Source organism: Vulpes lagopus, chromosome 5 (assembly GCF_018345385.1).
Source record: "Vulpes lagopus strain Blue_001 chromosome 5, ASM1834538v1, whole genome shotgun sequence".
Taxonomy (NCBI): Eukaryota; Metazoa; Chordata; class Mammalia; order Carnivora; family Canidae; genus Vulpes; species Vulpes lagopus.
The window spans coordinates 28,105,030-28,121,158 of record NC_054828.1 but is presented as its reverse complement, the minus strand read 5'-3'; the positions used below and the strand labels follow the sequence as shown (position 1 = coordinate 28,121,158).

The window sequence follows — 16,129 nt, the reverse complement described above, 5'->3', positions numbered from 1 at the left end:
GTTATTTCCTTCCACCAATTTTTTTTAACCAATGCTATAGTTTTATATAGTCACGTGTTCTGCAGTTTTTGCTTAAGATTGTTGCAAAAATTAATTCTTCTAGTTATTCTCTGTATTTTGCACTGGAGGAATATTTATTTCACTAGCCCCTTGTTGCTGGACATTTACATGATTTCAGTGCTTTTGTCTTACTAATAAAATGCTGTCTTAAGGCTCATTGATTGCAAGGAAGAGGACACCTTCAAACCAGCTCATATTGAAAGGCCTGGGGGAGGGCCGAGGCCGGAGGCTGGTGCAAACTCAGACAGACCACCTCATGGAAAGGGAGCCAATGGGGCTCATGACAGGGGAGCAGGGGAAGCACCTGCCCTCTCCCTCTCATTTCTGGAGTGTCATGATCTTCCTGATTTTTTTTTCTGCACATCTCTGTTTTGGGCTTTCTCTGTTCATATATCACCAGGCACAGGCTGAAAATAGGCTTTGCTATTTGCTATTTGAAACACCCAACCCCATCTTGGAATGGCTTTTAGTTCAGAAGCTTGAGTGACTCTCCTGGGCCTGTCAGCTGAAGCTGGAGTCGGGAGTATGACCTCGGCTCCAGCCCCTCAGCAGAGGGAGATTGGGGGTGGGAGGAGTGTCCAGAGCAGAGTGGCTGAGCTGGGCAAGCACTTCAACATATGTCTGTAGCAGCAGCTGTAAACATCTCTGTGCATGGAACATCTTCTCGCTTTAATGTATTCTCTTAGGCAAAGTGCCCATGTATGTGATTAGGGTCAAGGCACGTGACAGCTTATGACCTCATTCTAGGTTGCTCAGAATTTATTTTATTGGAAACAGTGGCGTGCACTGTAGGTGCCAAGTCAGGGCAACCAGAAACCAAGAAAACAGAGTTCAGGTTCTCTTCTCATTCCCCTTTTGAAGAAACAGGGAAGGCAGGAGGCACAGCTGAGGGAAGGATGAAGCTAAGACAGGCTCTGAGGACAGGGACAGACTAGTACCAGGTGCTGGAGACCCCAGCAAGGTATGGCTCCAGGAGAAGGAATTTATGCACAAGTCTGAGGAGGAAACACAATAAGACAAGGGTTAGGGAAAGAACGTACATACGTAAGTCTATCTGGGTACTTGTTCCTCTAACCTTGTTCTAAATTTGATCACCATTTGCATATTTTTTTTTTTTCCTATTCCTATGCTTACTAGTCATAACAAAGAGCTCTACAAAAGGAATGATAAGCAGAGAAGCTGCTAATGCCCATTTGAAAGATCATGCCTTTGGCAAAGTCCTAGTGTTAAAAGGGCAATGTTATATTGAAGACGAGGCCCCCTATCTAGAGAGCTCTGTCTCAGGCTCCAGATGATGGAGGAGAAGGGAGAGGGGAGGTGCACACCCAAGCCCAGGGCCCCCAGGACCCCCAAGACCTGTGTCCTGTCAGCCATCTCTGCTCTGCCCCAGCCCTGGAAAAGAGGGCTATCTCTTTCCTCTCTGCACCGGCTCCCTGTCCACGGCCTTCCAGGGTATCTCGCCTGATCATCTCGCTGCGAGCATGGGCCACCAGGCACTTACATCGTGAGGCCCAGAGACCAGATTCCTTCCTGGAACGTTTCCGCGGAGCCGAGCTCAAGGAGGTGTCCAGCCGAGAAAGCAATGCCCAGTCAAATGTGGGCAGCCAGGAGCCACCAGACAGGGGGAGAAGGTAAGGAACCAAATGGATGGGCCACCCGCACCAGGTGGGGTGGAGCAAGAAGCACTTCTTTGCTCCTGCAGCTTAGATCCACTGCGTGGGTGGCTCAGAGCACCAGTCTCATGACCCATAATTTGAAGAAAGTGTCTGTGGTTGGGGAATACTGCATGCTCTAACAGTTGCTGCCCCAAGTCCAAGAAGGACCGCAGGAGAGGGAACCCCCTAACCAGAGTCCTCAGCCTCATTTGACCCTGCACACAATTTCCACCAGCACCCCATGGAACTGGAGCTCTTAAATGCATCTGGGGATGCCGGCCTCACCCATCTCTCTCCATCAAACAGGAAGCTTCTTGCTCAGAATCTGCTTTCTGAAAAGGGGGGTTACAAAGATCTTTGGGCTGAATTCTCTAAGTAATGCCAAGATTTACAAGATGTAAAGGTGAAAACAACCATACTTGTTGCAGAAAAGATGATCCCTATATAATTGCTAGAGAAAATCCTGTGTTTTTTGTGTCAAATGAGCCAAGGAAGGGCTCAGGTGTGTCTCAAACAGGCATCCAAGGGCCCCTGGGAAGGGAAGGTCATGAAGCCTCTGAGGAAGTATGTGTAGGTGTGTGTTATAGGTTTATTCTGGATTCTGCAGTAGATTGCAAAATATACAAGCATATTTAAGATAAAATATGAGAGTTCAAGGAAATTTCTTGCTAGCAACCACTCTAGGAGAGCCACATTTAGTCTTCCTGCTGGGAAAGGCCTAAGAATTCCTGGCTGAGATGTAAAGGCCTAGCATTCTTGGGCTCACATTTTCACCTGAGCTTGGACCACAAACTATTGGGATTTCTGGGCTTGGGAAGGGACCACGGAGGGCCTGGGTGCTGGTGGGGATATGTGTAGGGAGATTCCAGGTTCCCAGGGTCAGGCATTCTAGACTGAGAGGGAGCTCCAAAGGTCTGCTGAGCCAGAAAGAAAGAAGGGATGACAGATAAGGAAGAAGAGAAGATAGAGGAGGAGGAGGAGGAGGGGAGAGAGATTTGCTATCGAGCCAGTCAGACTGGCTTAGTTGCTGGTGGGCAAGCAAAACCTTCCTTTGCTAACTTGATCAAATTATCTTCTCTACAACCTTAGCCTAATGAAGATGAACATTGGCTTCTTTGTCCTTTTCCCAATGTGACCAGAGGAGCAGAGGGTTGAGCTAGGACTCCATCAGGGCCAACTCCCTACTATGCCTCAGATGCCTGGTCACTCACCCAAGGGTTCAGAGTGGGCAGGTGCATGCAATGGTGCAGGATCATGGCTGATCAATCAGGGAGACTTCCTGGGGGAGGAAGACTTTGGATTTTCCAGGAGAATCTCTTTGACATAGCAGTGTATGCAGAGACAGGTCTTGGTTGTTCTGCTGGTTTGCCCTTAAGAGATCCCAGACACAGAAATGTGGTGAACACAGGCCACTGCATTTCAAGGAGCAACACTTTCCCAATTTCACAGGAGTTGGGAAATTCCCTGGGGATTCCGATGATCAGAACCAACCCCCAAACAAGGAGTTAGAGCCACATCCTGGATGATGAGAGGGAGACTTGAGCAGGCGTGAGCAGAAGTACCAGAATGGCATGTGGCTCGGTGCTCAGCATCATAGAAGAAGAGGTGCCCTGAGAGCCAGGCAGGAGTACCACTGGCCACTGGCTTCGGTCCTGGCTGTCTTCCTGGTCTGCAGTGGTGACAGGCAGCTGTGAGGCCAACGGGCTTTCTTAAACTAGCTGTGTCAAAAACACGTGTATTAGCAATTGAGCACTAGGAGATAATACCTTTTCCTAGAGAACACCATGAAGGACCATGGGATTTGGCTTTAAATAAACATGCAGTTTGGGTGCAAAACCAGCCTCTGCTTTCTACCCAATCCTCATAGAGACCAGGGATGGCAGGCACGGAAGTGTTAAGATTAATGCAGTGACAAGGGCCTAGGGCAGTATAGAGCCTCAAAACTGGGACAGTTCTGCCAACGGTCTATTTTTTGGCCCTGCAAGTCGGAAGCAGCTGCTGTGATTGTGTTTTCGGCAGGAGGGTTGGGGTGTGTGTGTGTGTGGGGGGGGTGGCTTCTGAGAGCCCTGCCCGTGCAGGTGAGGGGAGCAGGTTGCTGGGGCTGCTGAGTATGTGCATTCTGAAGGCACTCAGCCCGCATCACCTAAGCGCACCCCAAGGCAGGTGCCCCTCAGCTTCACGTCTGTGCCCCTTGTAGCTCCTGGTGCCCTGCCTGGCATATGGTTAAATGGAATGAAATTGAGTGGAATATGAGGCTGGGACTGAGCGGGATTCACATAGCAACTCTCGTTTATTCAGAAGAATTCAGTTTAGCCAAATGTTCATCCTCTCTTCCCACAAAGCTTTATTTACTAGGGCTAACTAGTCCCCCAAATTTTTGTTGCGGATCCTTCAAGCTGTGTGGAAAGGCCCAGGGGACCAGGCATGGGGGCTGCCTAGAATAACTACCTGGGGCTAACGATTCCTAGCAATTGGAACTGAGCTCAGATTCCCATGCTGCATTCTCTCTACTTTTCTGCAGTGGCTGGCCCCTGGCCAGAAACAACACCAACACCTGCAACAATTCAGAGGAGTGAGTACCTCTGCTTCCCAGCAGAGCCCCCTCGCCTTCCCTGGTCCCACTGGCCACCTGCCTCCCTGTAGATGCCCCAGCCTCGCTCCCCCTGCTTAAACACCCTCCCCAAACACCGCTAGATTAGAATCCTGTACCTTTCACCAAAATTCCATCCGCGTGGAAAAATGGGGAAGGGACCTGGTCCATTATGACTTTTTGGAGCAAGTCATTTTCTCTCTTTCCCTCATTTTTCTCATCTATAATGCAAAGGGGTTGAATTGCATAAATGTTTTAAGCTTTGATGTCCTCTAGCACTATGTGTTTGAGGGTGCAAAATCGGAGTTCCTTTACGGAGCATGGATGCTCTCCTTCATGATGAGTATGCATTTTCCATTCTATGACCTCAAGCTCCAGGGTCCCCCAGTGAAATGCCCTTGTCATCAGGTCAGTCCAGGCCAATTTGGAGGGTGCGATCAGGACAGTGGGAAGAGGAAATTTAAATACTTCCAGAAGATAGCCTCTTGAAATGGTGGCCTGCTGTAAATACTTTTTTTTATCACCAGATGCTGAGCTGGAAGATCAATATGATGTGTGATTCTGGCAAGTGCCACTCAAGAGTCCAAGGAGGATGTGTGTGATCATATACGTGGGTTAGCACGTATGTGGGTGCACCATTCTCCAGCCTTCTTTATGGAATACCATGGGGGCAGGTGTGGGAGGAAGTCTCAGTTGAAGCCTAGGGAAAAACCCAGCAATATCAGCAGGAAGAAATCTGAATTTCCTGACTTGCAATTGAAAGAAAAGTGTGCCAAGGCTTTTTCTTATTTTCCTTTGTTTCTTGGATAGAAGTTTTCCCCATTTCCCTCCATGAAACTTAGTTGCATTTTGTGGGGTGGATATCAGATTCAGAGACCCAAAAGCCAGCAATCAAGGTAAATGAGATTATTTAATCTGCAAAACAGCAGCAAAACAGCAGCTATGTGCTTGATCTAAAGCCAAACTTGATATTAAACACCCTGGAAACCCCCAGTGTTGAGTCCCCATAGTCAGAGATAGGCTCTGGGCACTGAAAACCACAGATGCAGGTCCTGCAGGCCTCTAGCCTTTTCTGTTCTGGGGCTGGGATGTGGGTGAGGATGGTGGTGGGGGGGTGGGGGGGTGGGGGTGTTGGCTGCATCAGGCTCCTATACATCTTTTCAGATGGGTTCGGATCATGGATCCGTGCTGCAGGCCAAGGACTGAGGGAGAAAATTGGGGACTGTCCCAAAATATGACCAGTTGGGCAGAGAGTTACAGAAATAATTCTTATGGATGCCCTTCCCCATTCTTCCAACACGTTTCTGGCATTTTCACTTAATCCTACGGGTCCTGAAAAATTTTTCTCTGTCCCAGAGCAAACTGTTCCCAGCCCAAACCGGCATTGTTTTTGCAGCTCTGTATAGGTCCTTCAGGGCAGAGCTGGGTGGATTCTGGGGTGCAGTGGAATGGTGCTGGGTTTTTCATAGGCCCACAGCAGGTTGATAACCAGGGGAAAGGCCAAGGCCTGTAACCCCCATGCCATACATCCTGGCCAGGTGTCAACTCCCTGCTGGTCTAAGCATACTCCATGAGCTTGTGGGCAGTGCCCTCTGCTGGTATCTTGGCATTAAGACTTCAGTGGCTGAAAACCCTTCAAGGGACACTTCATGGTAGATTGAAGAGGACAGGAGATGGGAGACTGTCCTTGCTCTTCTCATTTACCAAGTTTAATAACCTTTTATTTTGATTCAATTCATTCATGTGTTCACTGTCAAAAACTCGGAAAACACAGAAAAGCACCCATGAGCATACACCCTCAAAAAATATGCTTCATTTTAGTAGTAGAATCCCATTATCAGAGATAACTCCTCTTAACATGTTGGGAAATATCCCTCCAAGTTTTTCTATGGATACTAATAGATAGAAAGATTATATTATATATAAATAGATAATTATATACTGGTATATACTATAGTATAACTGTTATATGTTAATTATTTTTATTATTTAAATTATACATAATTACACATATGATATATATGCTATCAATTACAAGTAAGTACATATATATGATATATATGTTATCAATTTTTATATCATATACACATATAGTATATACATATATCATTATATATATGCTGGTTAAGTGCATTTGTATCCCTATTCAGCCACAAAGAGCTTTGTGACCTTAGGCAAGCTACCTGACCTTTCTATACATTAGTCCCCTGATTTGTAAGATAGGGTTTGTACTAATGTCTTATGAGGTTGTGCGAAGACTATGTTAATACATGTACAGTGCTTAGAACAGAGCCTGGTATATAGTAAGTGCCCAATAAATACTGACTAGCAAGGTAAGCAGAACAATTTCATCACCACCTCCCTAAAATGGCTACATCCTAATCCCTGGAACCTGTGGAGAGGTTACCTTATATGGCAAATAGGACTTTGCAAATGTAATTAAATTTAAAGACCTTGGAGATTATCCTGTATTATCAGGTGGGCCCAATATAGTCACATGAGTCCTTAAAAGCAGAAAGAGGGGAAGAAGTGTGGGTCTGTGAGACAAGATGGAAGGAGAAAGAAGAGGAATTTTCATTGTGAGAAGAACCCAACCAGTAACTGCTGGCTTTGAAGAAGGAGAAAGGGTGACACAAAGCAAGGAATACAACAGCCTCTCAAAGCTGGGAGTAGCCTTCCATTTTTAGCAGCAAGAAGACAGATACTTTGGTCCTATAGATTCAAGAAACTGAACACTGCCCATAACCCCAGTGAGCAGGAAACAGATTCTCTCCCAGGGCCTCCAGGAAAAAATGCAGCTTGCCCGCCCCTTGATTTTTGTCCAGACTTTTTCCAGAATTTTCATCTAGAGAACTATAAGATAACATATTTGGGTTGTTTGAAGCCTCTAAGTTCGTGGTAATTTGTTATGGCAGCAGTAGCAAACAAGTAATACAGCTTTTGATATCAGGAAGGGGGTTCTGCTGAAACAAATACTAAACAATGCAGGACTGGCTTCAGAACAGACCCCAGAAGAATTCTGAAAGCATAATTTAAAAATAAATAAAAGCCTAGATTGCTTTGAATAGGCTGGTAGTAGAAATATGGACATCAAAGCCTCTTCCAGTGAGGGCTCAGAAGGAAATGAGGAACATTACAGAGAAAACCTAAATTGTCCAACCACCTTGTGGCTTGAACCATTAGGAGGACCCAGGGCTTTAAGGATGCTGCTGGTGGGATGGTTCACCAGCAGCATCCTGCTGGGTAGCTCAGTGGCTGAGCATCTGCCTTTGGCTCAGGGTGTGATCCTCGGGTCCTGGGATTGAGTCCCATATCAGGCTCCCCACAGGGAGCCTGCTTCTCCCTCTGCCTATGTCTCTGCCTCCCTTTCTGTGTCTCTCATAAATGAATAAATAAAATCTTTTAAAAAAAAAAAAGGATGCTGCTGCTGAGGATTTGCAAAAAAATGAGGAGAAGGCCATTGGAAACTGGAGAAAAAGAACTATTGTTTTACGGTGGCAGAAAGCTTAGCACAACTACATCCTGCAGGCAGGTGGGGAACAGGACTTGTGGGCAATGAACTTGACAAAGTAGCTGAGGATATTTCCAACCAAGGTGTTGAAGATCCAGGCTGGTGTCTTCTTGCTGCTTATGGTAAAACCCAAGAGGAGAGAGATAAATGGAAGGAAGAATTTGAAAGAAAAAGGAAACAGGACTTCATGGTTTTGCAAATTCTCAGCCTACTCAAAAGGGAAAGTTACTAAATTTAAAAAACTGTCAGGAAAGTGTGCTTTGAGAAAAAGTCGAGGGTGTGGCTTAACAGTCATTTGCTAATACCTCGGAAAGTTCAAAAGTTCTGAGTAGGCAACAAAAGACTCCCAGAAGAATTTAAGGATGTGACTCATAGCTCCCCTCTGCCATCCCAGCAGAAGCCAAAAATAGAGAAGGGATTTCTCAGACAGATCTATGGAAGAGCCTCTTGTCTGGCACAGTGATTTCCTCTAATATACATGACCTGCAGTGTTCTAGAAGATTTCCTGCCAGCAGAAATACCACCAGCTTGGACCTGAAGGGACAGAAACAGTATGAAATGGAGGGAGATTATGGGACCCCTAAATTTTAGATGCAGGAAACAGGTTGATTAGAATACTCAGCTATAAACAGGTGATTCCTTTAAGGAGGAAGAAAGAAGGGCTCAGAGGGCAAAGCTCTGAGCTCAGAGGGTGGAGGCATGAAAACTACCAAGGATTATTCTCAGGCCTTGAGACAGAATGGCTGGTGCCCTGCTGGATTTCAAAATTGCTTGGGACCAGTAACACTCTTGTCCTTTGGTTTTCTCCCTTTTTGAACTGGAATATCTATAATTAATATCCTATACCTGCCCTTGCATTGTATCTTTGGAACAGATGATTTGTTTTAGTTTTGCAGATTCACAAGTAGAGTGACTCATGCCCTAGGATGATTCACAGACAGAGTCTTGCCCCTACCTGATTTAGATGATAAGATTTGGGACTTTTGAGCTGATGAGATTTCAATAATACTTTCAGATTCTGAATTGATGCTAGAATGGGATGAAACTTTGGGAGGTCTTGGAATTAGGGTGAATGCATTTAGCCCACGGGATGGATGTAAACCTTTGAAGGCCAAGGGACAGACTGCGGTAGGTGGCATAATGGTTCCTCCCCCCCCCCCCAAGTCCATGCCTTAGTCCTCACCTCCTGTGACTAGGTTACTTCACACAGCAAAAGGGACTTTGCAAATGTAATTAAATCTCAGGACCTTGAGATGGGGAGATTATCCTGGACTATCAAGGTGGGCCCAGTCTAATCACGTGCATCCTTTAAAGTGCAGAAGCTTTCCAGCTGCAGAGAACCAGAGAGATGGCATCTTAAGGACTCCGCCTGCTGTTGCTGGCTCTGAGCATAGAAGAAGGAAGCCTCTAAAAGCTGGACATGCCCTCAGCTTACAGCCAGCAAATAAATGAGGATATTGGTCCTCTACTTGCAAGGAATTAAATTCCACCAATAATCCAAATGAGCAGGAAACAGATTCTCTCCTGGAATCCTCAAAAAGGATCACAAAGCCCTGCCGACAACTCAATTTCAGCACGAGGCTCAATTTTCAGCCCATACCAGATTTATGACCTACAGATCTGCAGTTTGGGTTGTTTTAAGCCACTAAAGTGGTGACAGTTCTGGCAGCAATAGAAACCTCATGCAGCTGTTATTCTGAGCTTTTTTGCAGTCTGCTTTTAACTTGGCAAAATATTAGAAATGTTTTCCCATGTCCCCAAATACTCTTCCACATTACTTTGAGGAGCCTTGTAGAATTCCATTGTTGATGAATCTCCTCCTGTTGTAGGACTAGATTGCTTATGCTTTTGGCCATTACAGCTAATGGTAGTGATTATTTTTCTGTACGCCTGTTTGCACACATCTTTGATTATTTCCTTAGGAACTGCTGTGTAAAGTATATTGGTCTTTTCCAATGAGTGTTTAATGGGCAGGTGCTTATTTCTCAACCTGTGCTTCCTCCAGGATGTGGAACAGGAAGATCAGAGAGGGGTCTCTGGATGATTCTCTATGGGCATTAATGCCTGCATTGAAGAACTAATATAATTATTAACAGGCAACCTTTTTAACAGTGTTAACCCTTAAAGATATGCCATAAAGAAGAGGGAGCTGAGTAAAGTCATGTGTTGAGGAGACACCTGCACTCATAGGACCTTCCTGTAGATGTGGATGGAAGGGGGCCATGCAGCCCCCAGCCTCATGGTCCAGAAACATCTGGATAAGTATCTGAACATGACTGCGTTTGCCTCAGATGACTCTTAAGATTTGCTGTTATGGGGCAAACCTGTTCCTGCCTGTGTGTATTTTGCTTCTCTTCTCCTCCCTGGCTTCCTTATCAAGGGCCAGGATTTCATCTGCTACAAGGGCGGGTTTTGAGATCAGCTACCAAGCCATACCCTTCCCTTCAGAACAAAGAACTGTACATGAGCCTCTGAACCCCCAAGTGACTTTTCCGCTCTCAATATGTGGATGTGGGTTCATTTCCCATTACCTCAAAGTGTCTCTGGTCTCAAGCTCTTTGTGACTTCCCAGGGGCTCACGAAAGTCAGTCAGAAATGCTAGAATATTAGACTGGACCACTGTGTATACCTGACTGCATATGACGTATGCTTTAATGGGGTGCTTTACCTCAAGCCCCAGGAATAATAATAGCAATAAAAGCAATAACCTCGCTTCATCCCAGTGTGCTAGAAATATCCATTTCCCACACCATACCCTCTCCTCCTTGTGACTGTGGCCCACTCTCTCCACTGTGGTAGTGTCCTTGGCCTATGAAAATTGCTAAATGTCCCCCCTGTGTCATCCAGTGACAAGGCGAAAAAGGAGGAGAAGGAGAAAAAGGAAGAGAAAGAGAAAAACTGCACAAAACAAGAGGAGTAAGTACTGAGAAGAGCTGCCTCCAACAAAGGGGTGTAGTGGTCCCCGCAGGCCTGGCCTCTTCCTGGTTCCTGTGAGTCTGAGAACCATGTGGTCAGGCCTCAGCATCGGCCCTAGAGAGGGGCTGCCTAGCGTTGTGGGAGCACAGTGGTGCCAGGTGGGGATCAGGCTTCCTGAGACGGTGTGAGGGGCCCACCCTGCAGGCAGAGTCCCGCCCCAATTCAGAGCACCCAGAGGGGCTGTCCCTGTGAGCCCACTCCTGTGCACCCCCACCCCATATTCTGTTTGCCTGTCTGTACAGTCGGGGTAAGCTGAGGTCTACTCCCTGGCACTAGGAAATACTATATTCACAAACTTCACTCCACACCAGGGGTGATATGTGTTGTGAACATTCCAAAGCCCTATCAGTGAGCTGTTGATCCTGTACCTGCTGAGTCAAGGCAAAGGCAGAAAGGCATCCCAGGGTCTTCTCTGGGGCCTGGGAGCAGCTCTGTGGGCTAGGGCCAGCTTGTGGGACCTATGGGGCCAGGGAGAAGACACATGAATCCAAAGGAAAAGAAGAATCTCCAATACTACCTATAAACACTAATCCTCAGAAAATCTTGAAAATAAAAACAGAAAGCACCCTAAGCTATTGCTTCCTCCAGTGTTGGCCCACATAACCTACATGATTCCCATGTTAGTTGTTTTTTGATGAAGAGGCAGGATCCAAGTACTTGGATAGGAGTCTTCAGATCATCTGCGCAGATGCAGTTAGCTCCCGAATGCAGTCCAGAGAGGAGCTGGACTGCAGAACCAGTGGGCAGTGTTTAAATGCACATCTCAAATCCCAGCCCTGGAGGGAATCTGGGTGGGCCCCAAGAATCAGTGTTCTCATAGAGCTCCTCCAGGTGGCTCCAACATTACCGTGCTATGCTGCAATTTACTCCCAGCATGCTGAAAGATGTAGGTTATACCACAGGCACATGGGAATGTTAGCACCATGGTTTTATGGTCAACTGTGGCTTTCTGGGAAGCTGAGCTAGGAGGGAAGGGCCTCCAATCTGCCCTCTCCCAGCCTGTCCTCTCATGCAGGGATAACCCATGTGTCCTTGAGTCTCTTGAGTTTAGCCTGCGGCTACCCTAGGGTCTCTAAGCTAGTCCAAATCTCTAAGACTGTCCAATGCTGTGATATTTCAATATACTGCATTGTTTGTGTGTTGGTGTTTCCAGAAACAAGAAGGCCATCATGGTGATGGACCCCTCCGGCAACATGTACTATCGCTGGTTGACTCTCATTGCCCTGCCTGTCTTCTATAACTGGTGTCTGCTGGTGTGCAGGTAGGGGCATGGGGCAGGGTCACCATACAGGGAGGGGTGAGGGTGGAGGAGCAAGGAGGGGTGAGGCAGTCAGGCCTCAAGATATAGCTCTGGGTCCCACTCAGGGGCTGGATTTCTGGTCCGACATGGCCACCATCCAACTGAGTGTCTTCATTTTTCCATCTCTGAGGAGGATCTAGAAGACCATCAGAGTTCTCTGAAGCACAGTGGGGGATCTGTGCTTGCTATGGGCAGCAAGGGTCCTGTCACCTTGGAACATTCTTAATCCAGTTGTAGGAGGAAGATGCAGGGGAGAGTAGCTACTTTTCTGCAGGGAAATGGGTGGGGGCAGGGTGTTCCTGAGCAGCCTGCAGGACAAGGATGCAGGGGAAGGGCACAGTTCTCTGATTGTAAGCCCAAGCAAGTCGGAGTGCTGGGGTACAAGCTGCTGCTCTTGTGAGAGCAGCCAGGGTGCTCCTGAGAAGGCCTGCAGGACAGGGATGAGGGTAGATGTGGGCTTCGGGAAGTGCCCCACAAATGCATTTCTGAGGTACAAGGCAAGCTGTTACTCTCCTGGGGAGAACTGGAGGCTCTGGAACTTTTCTAAGCAAACTATGGGAGGGAGGTACAGGGTGAGCTGCTACTCCTCTAGTAAGAGATTGGGGGAGGGAGGGGTTTAGGGTCTCTTAGGAAATCTGCTGCTTGGGAATACAGGGGCAGGATGCTGCTTCTCTGAGGGCCAGATGGGGGCTTGGGCTTCTCTACAGGATTTGGGGTGCCAAGGGGCTATGTTCTTCTGAGGGTAAACAGGACCCCCGGGCATCCCTGAGCAAGCTGCAGGACAGAGATGCAGGGTAAGCTGCTTGCTCTATGTGAATAAGCAGGGGGTTTGGGGGAAGTTTATGAGTAAGTCCACAGGAGAGAGATGTAGGGATACCTGCCTCTCCTCTGGGCAGGTTGGTGGGAGTCTGTGTGGCATATCTGAGTGAGCTGCAAGGCAAGGATGCAAGGACGAGAGACTGTGTCCTAAGCATTAGGCTCTGGAGCCTTTCTGCACAAGCCCATGAGACAGGCATGCAGGGGTGAGCAGCTGTTCTTCCCACAGCGGGTGAGGCTTTGGGTGCTCTGGAGGGGGAGGCTACTCTTCTGAGGGGGCAGGGGTTTGGGGAAGTTCCTGAGCAAGCAGTTTGAGGACAGAGGGGCAAGCTGCTACTCTTCTAGAAGTACACAGGAGGCCTTGGGGCTTCTCTAACCAAGCTTCGGGGTAGGATAAGGGGTGAGCTGCTACTCTCTGAAAACAAATGAAGGGGCTCAGGGCCCTTACTAGCAGCCCTTCTTCTGCAGTTGGTTGGGAGAGGTGCAGGGGAGGCAGGGGGCTTTGCACCAATCCTGAGCAAGCCTGCAAGACATGCTACCGAGTGTAAGTGTGGGCTTTGGGGATTATCAGAATGAGGAAGGGAACTCCTGCTCTTCTGCAGATAAATGTGGCAGTGAGAAGGGGGAGAATTTGGGACCCCTCCTAGCCCACCTGCAAGATGGGGATATGTGGGCCAGTTACTCCTGTGTGAGTGGGGCTTCTGGGACTGCAGGAAAGTTGCTATTCTGAGGAGGCAGCAGGGCCTCAGTTTCCTGAGTGAGCTATAGGGTGAGGATGCAGGCACCAGCTGCTGGTCTTTTGAAGTGAAGAGGGGTATTTGGGGGGTATTGTCTGTATGAAAAATAGCGAGCATAATGATCTAGAAAGTAGAAAATATTTACTGACTTGTCCAGTTATTAATTTCTGAGAAATTCTAGTTTTGTTGGCATTTGACCCCAGAAAGGGCAAGTGCTCCATCTCTTCACATGACTCCACCAGTGAGGCCTAGATGCACTGCCCCTCCTGGGATCTCAGAGCATATGATCAAGAGGCAAAAGGGTTCATTCTTTGGGACAGAAAACCTCAGAGCTAGATCTCCTCATCAGAGCCTGGGGTGATAATGCTGGGGCCCAAACCCTGCAGGTGGGCTAACACAAAGATGAAAGCTGCAGGATTTAGCACAGAGATGGACCCTGCCTTAGACCAAGGCCTGGACATGCCCACTCCTTCCCTCACTTGCTTAGGGCCTGTTTCGATGAGCTGCAGTCTGAGCACGTGATGCTGTGGCTGCTCCTGGACTACTCGGCAGATTTCCTCTATGGCTTGGATATGCTGGTGCGAGCCCGGACAGGTGAGTGGGCCCAGGCCCAGGGACTTCTCTGGGCCAGACCACAGACCCACCTCATGCATCAGGAGGGGGGCCTCGGGGACCACAAGGCGGGTTCAGGAAATCCAGAATGGGTGACATTACCTCCCTCTGACTGCAAGAGTCCAGGCAGGTCTGGGGTAGCTCAAACAGTGAGGCGTGATACTGCTCCTTCTACAATGGCCCTTGAGTAGAGGTCAGGATATCTGGGTACTGGTCCCTGCTGTCCCAACAAGCTGTGTGACCTTGAGCAAGTCAAGTTGTCTCTCTGGGCCTCATTTGTATCACCTGTGAAATAAGGCCAAACTGTCATCTCTCAAAGGACCCCCTCCAGCAGTGATGGTTCAATATCTCAGGAAATAGGAGGGAGAACTCCATTGATCTTGGAGTTCCTTTTCCTGGACAGTTGGAGGATCCAGGACATGTTACTGTGGGGCTTTCGGATATAAGGAGGAAACAGGACCCAGGTTAATGATGACTTCCCTCAGATTGCCTCTGATCAAGAGTGGGGTTAAAACCCCCCCGGGTCTGAGGGTCCAAGCTGTGCATCCTTTGGGCATCTTTTTGTAATCTGCACAAAGACATCACACCAGCTTGCAGAGGCCTGGCTTGTCACTTTCCAGATTTTTGAGCTAAAAACCATGCCATAGTTGTCAATAACCATCATCACATCACGGCAGCAAGCCTCCGTGTGGCTTCACAGTGTACAAAGCATTTCAAGCACCTTGTTTTCTCATTAGAACTGCTGCAGGAGATAGGAAGCACAGGCATAATTATCTCCATCTTGCTGATTTAGAAACTGAAGCCCAGAGACACTGACTGGCCCAGAGTCTACAGTCACTACCCCACAGGGCCATACTGACACCCCCACCACCACCGCTTCCACACACTGCACAGCATTACAACTTAGAAGACCTCTGGGGAGCCTGGGTGGCTCTGGCAGTTAAGCATCCATCTCTTGATTTCAGCTCAGGTCATGATCTTAGGGTTCTGGGATGGAACTATTCCTCACTCCTGGTTCAGAAGGGAGTCTGCTTGTCTCCCTCTCTCTTTGCCCCTCCCCCTGCTTATGTTCTCTCTCTCTCTCTTAATAAATAAATCTTAAAAAAAAAAAAAAAAAAGAAGGAAGAAGACCTCAAGTATGCAGCTTGAGGATTGCATGGGTAACTTAGCCAGTCCTGGTGATCTGCCACTTTGTGGTCACGTAAGCCTACTAAGACACAAGAGCTCCCTGGGTGGCCCGACTCATTGAGCCAACTAACTTTGTTTCAACCAAGCTTCAATGGGTCAAGTTATCCCCAGTCAGACAGTGATCTTGTCCCTTTTTGTTCTTGGGTACTGTCCCTGGTATTCTAGGATTCCACAGGAAGCCTCGTGTATAAGGCAGGTAAGTACAGAAACCAAGTGGCCATGGATCATACCTGAAAGGGAAAAAATCTTTAGAATCTAGAGAGGATATAATTAAGGAAGTAGGGAGGACCTATCATCTAACACCAGTCCACATTCAAATTTACCCAATTAATCTACATTTTTAACTGAATAAAAAAGGTAGGATATCATAAGTGAGAAGTGCATTTTCATAGTAATAGGTAAATGTGGCTTTTGAAGTTGTTTCTGTCATATATGTATAACTACACCTTCTTTTTTTTAAAGATTTTATGTATTTATTTATTCATAGAGACAGAGAGAGAGAGAGAGAGAGAGAGGCAGAGACATAGGCAGAGGGAGAAGCAGGCTCCACACAGGGAGCCCGACCTGGGACTCAATCCCGGGTCCCTAGGATCACAGCCCGGGCTGCAGGTAGCGCTAAACCGCTGTGCTACCCAGGCTGCCCTAACTATGCTTTCTTTAATCACGGTGTAAAATATTTTCCTG

The 16,129-nt window shown here is 47.6% G+C and overlaps 1 protein-coding gene across 3 annotated transcripts in view; it reads left to right on the top strand.

The window, feature by feature from the left end:
* Positions 1–16,129, top strand: part of CNGA3 (cyclic nucleotide gated channel subunit alpha 3) — a 45,711-nt gene that overhangs the window by 26,417 nt on the left and 3,165 nt on the right. The window contains exons 4-8 of one of the 3 annotated variants that reach the window (XM_041757278.1): positions 1,512–1,691; positions 4,237–4,287; positions 10,664–10,732; positions 11,946–12,053; positions 14,133–14,239. In XM_041757278.1, the coding sequence (XP_041613212.1) occupies positions 1,512–1,691; positions 4,237–4,287; positions 10,664–10,732; positions 11,946–12,053; positions 14,133–14,239 (515 nt within the window). The remainder of the gene's footprint in view (positions 1–1,511; positions 1,692–4,236; positions 4,288–10,663; positions 10,733–11,945; positions 12,054–14,132; positions 14,240–16,129) is intronic. The other 2 variants (XM_041757279.1, XM_041757280.1) reach the window with 2 other exon arrangements.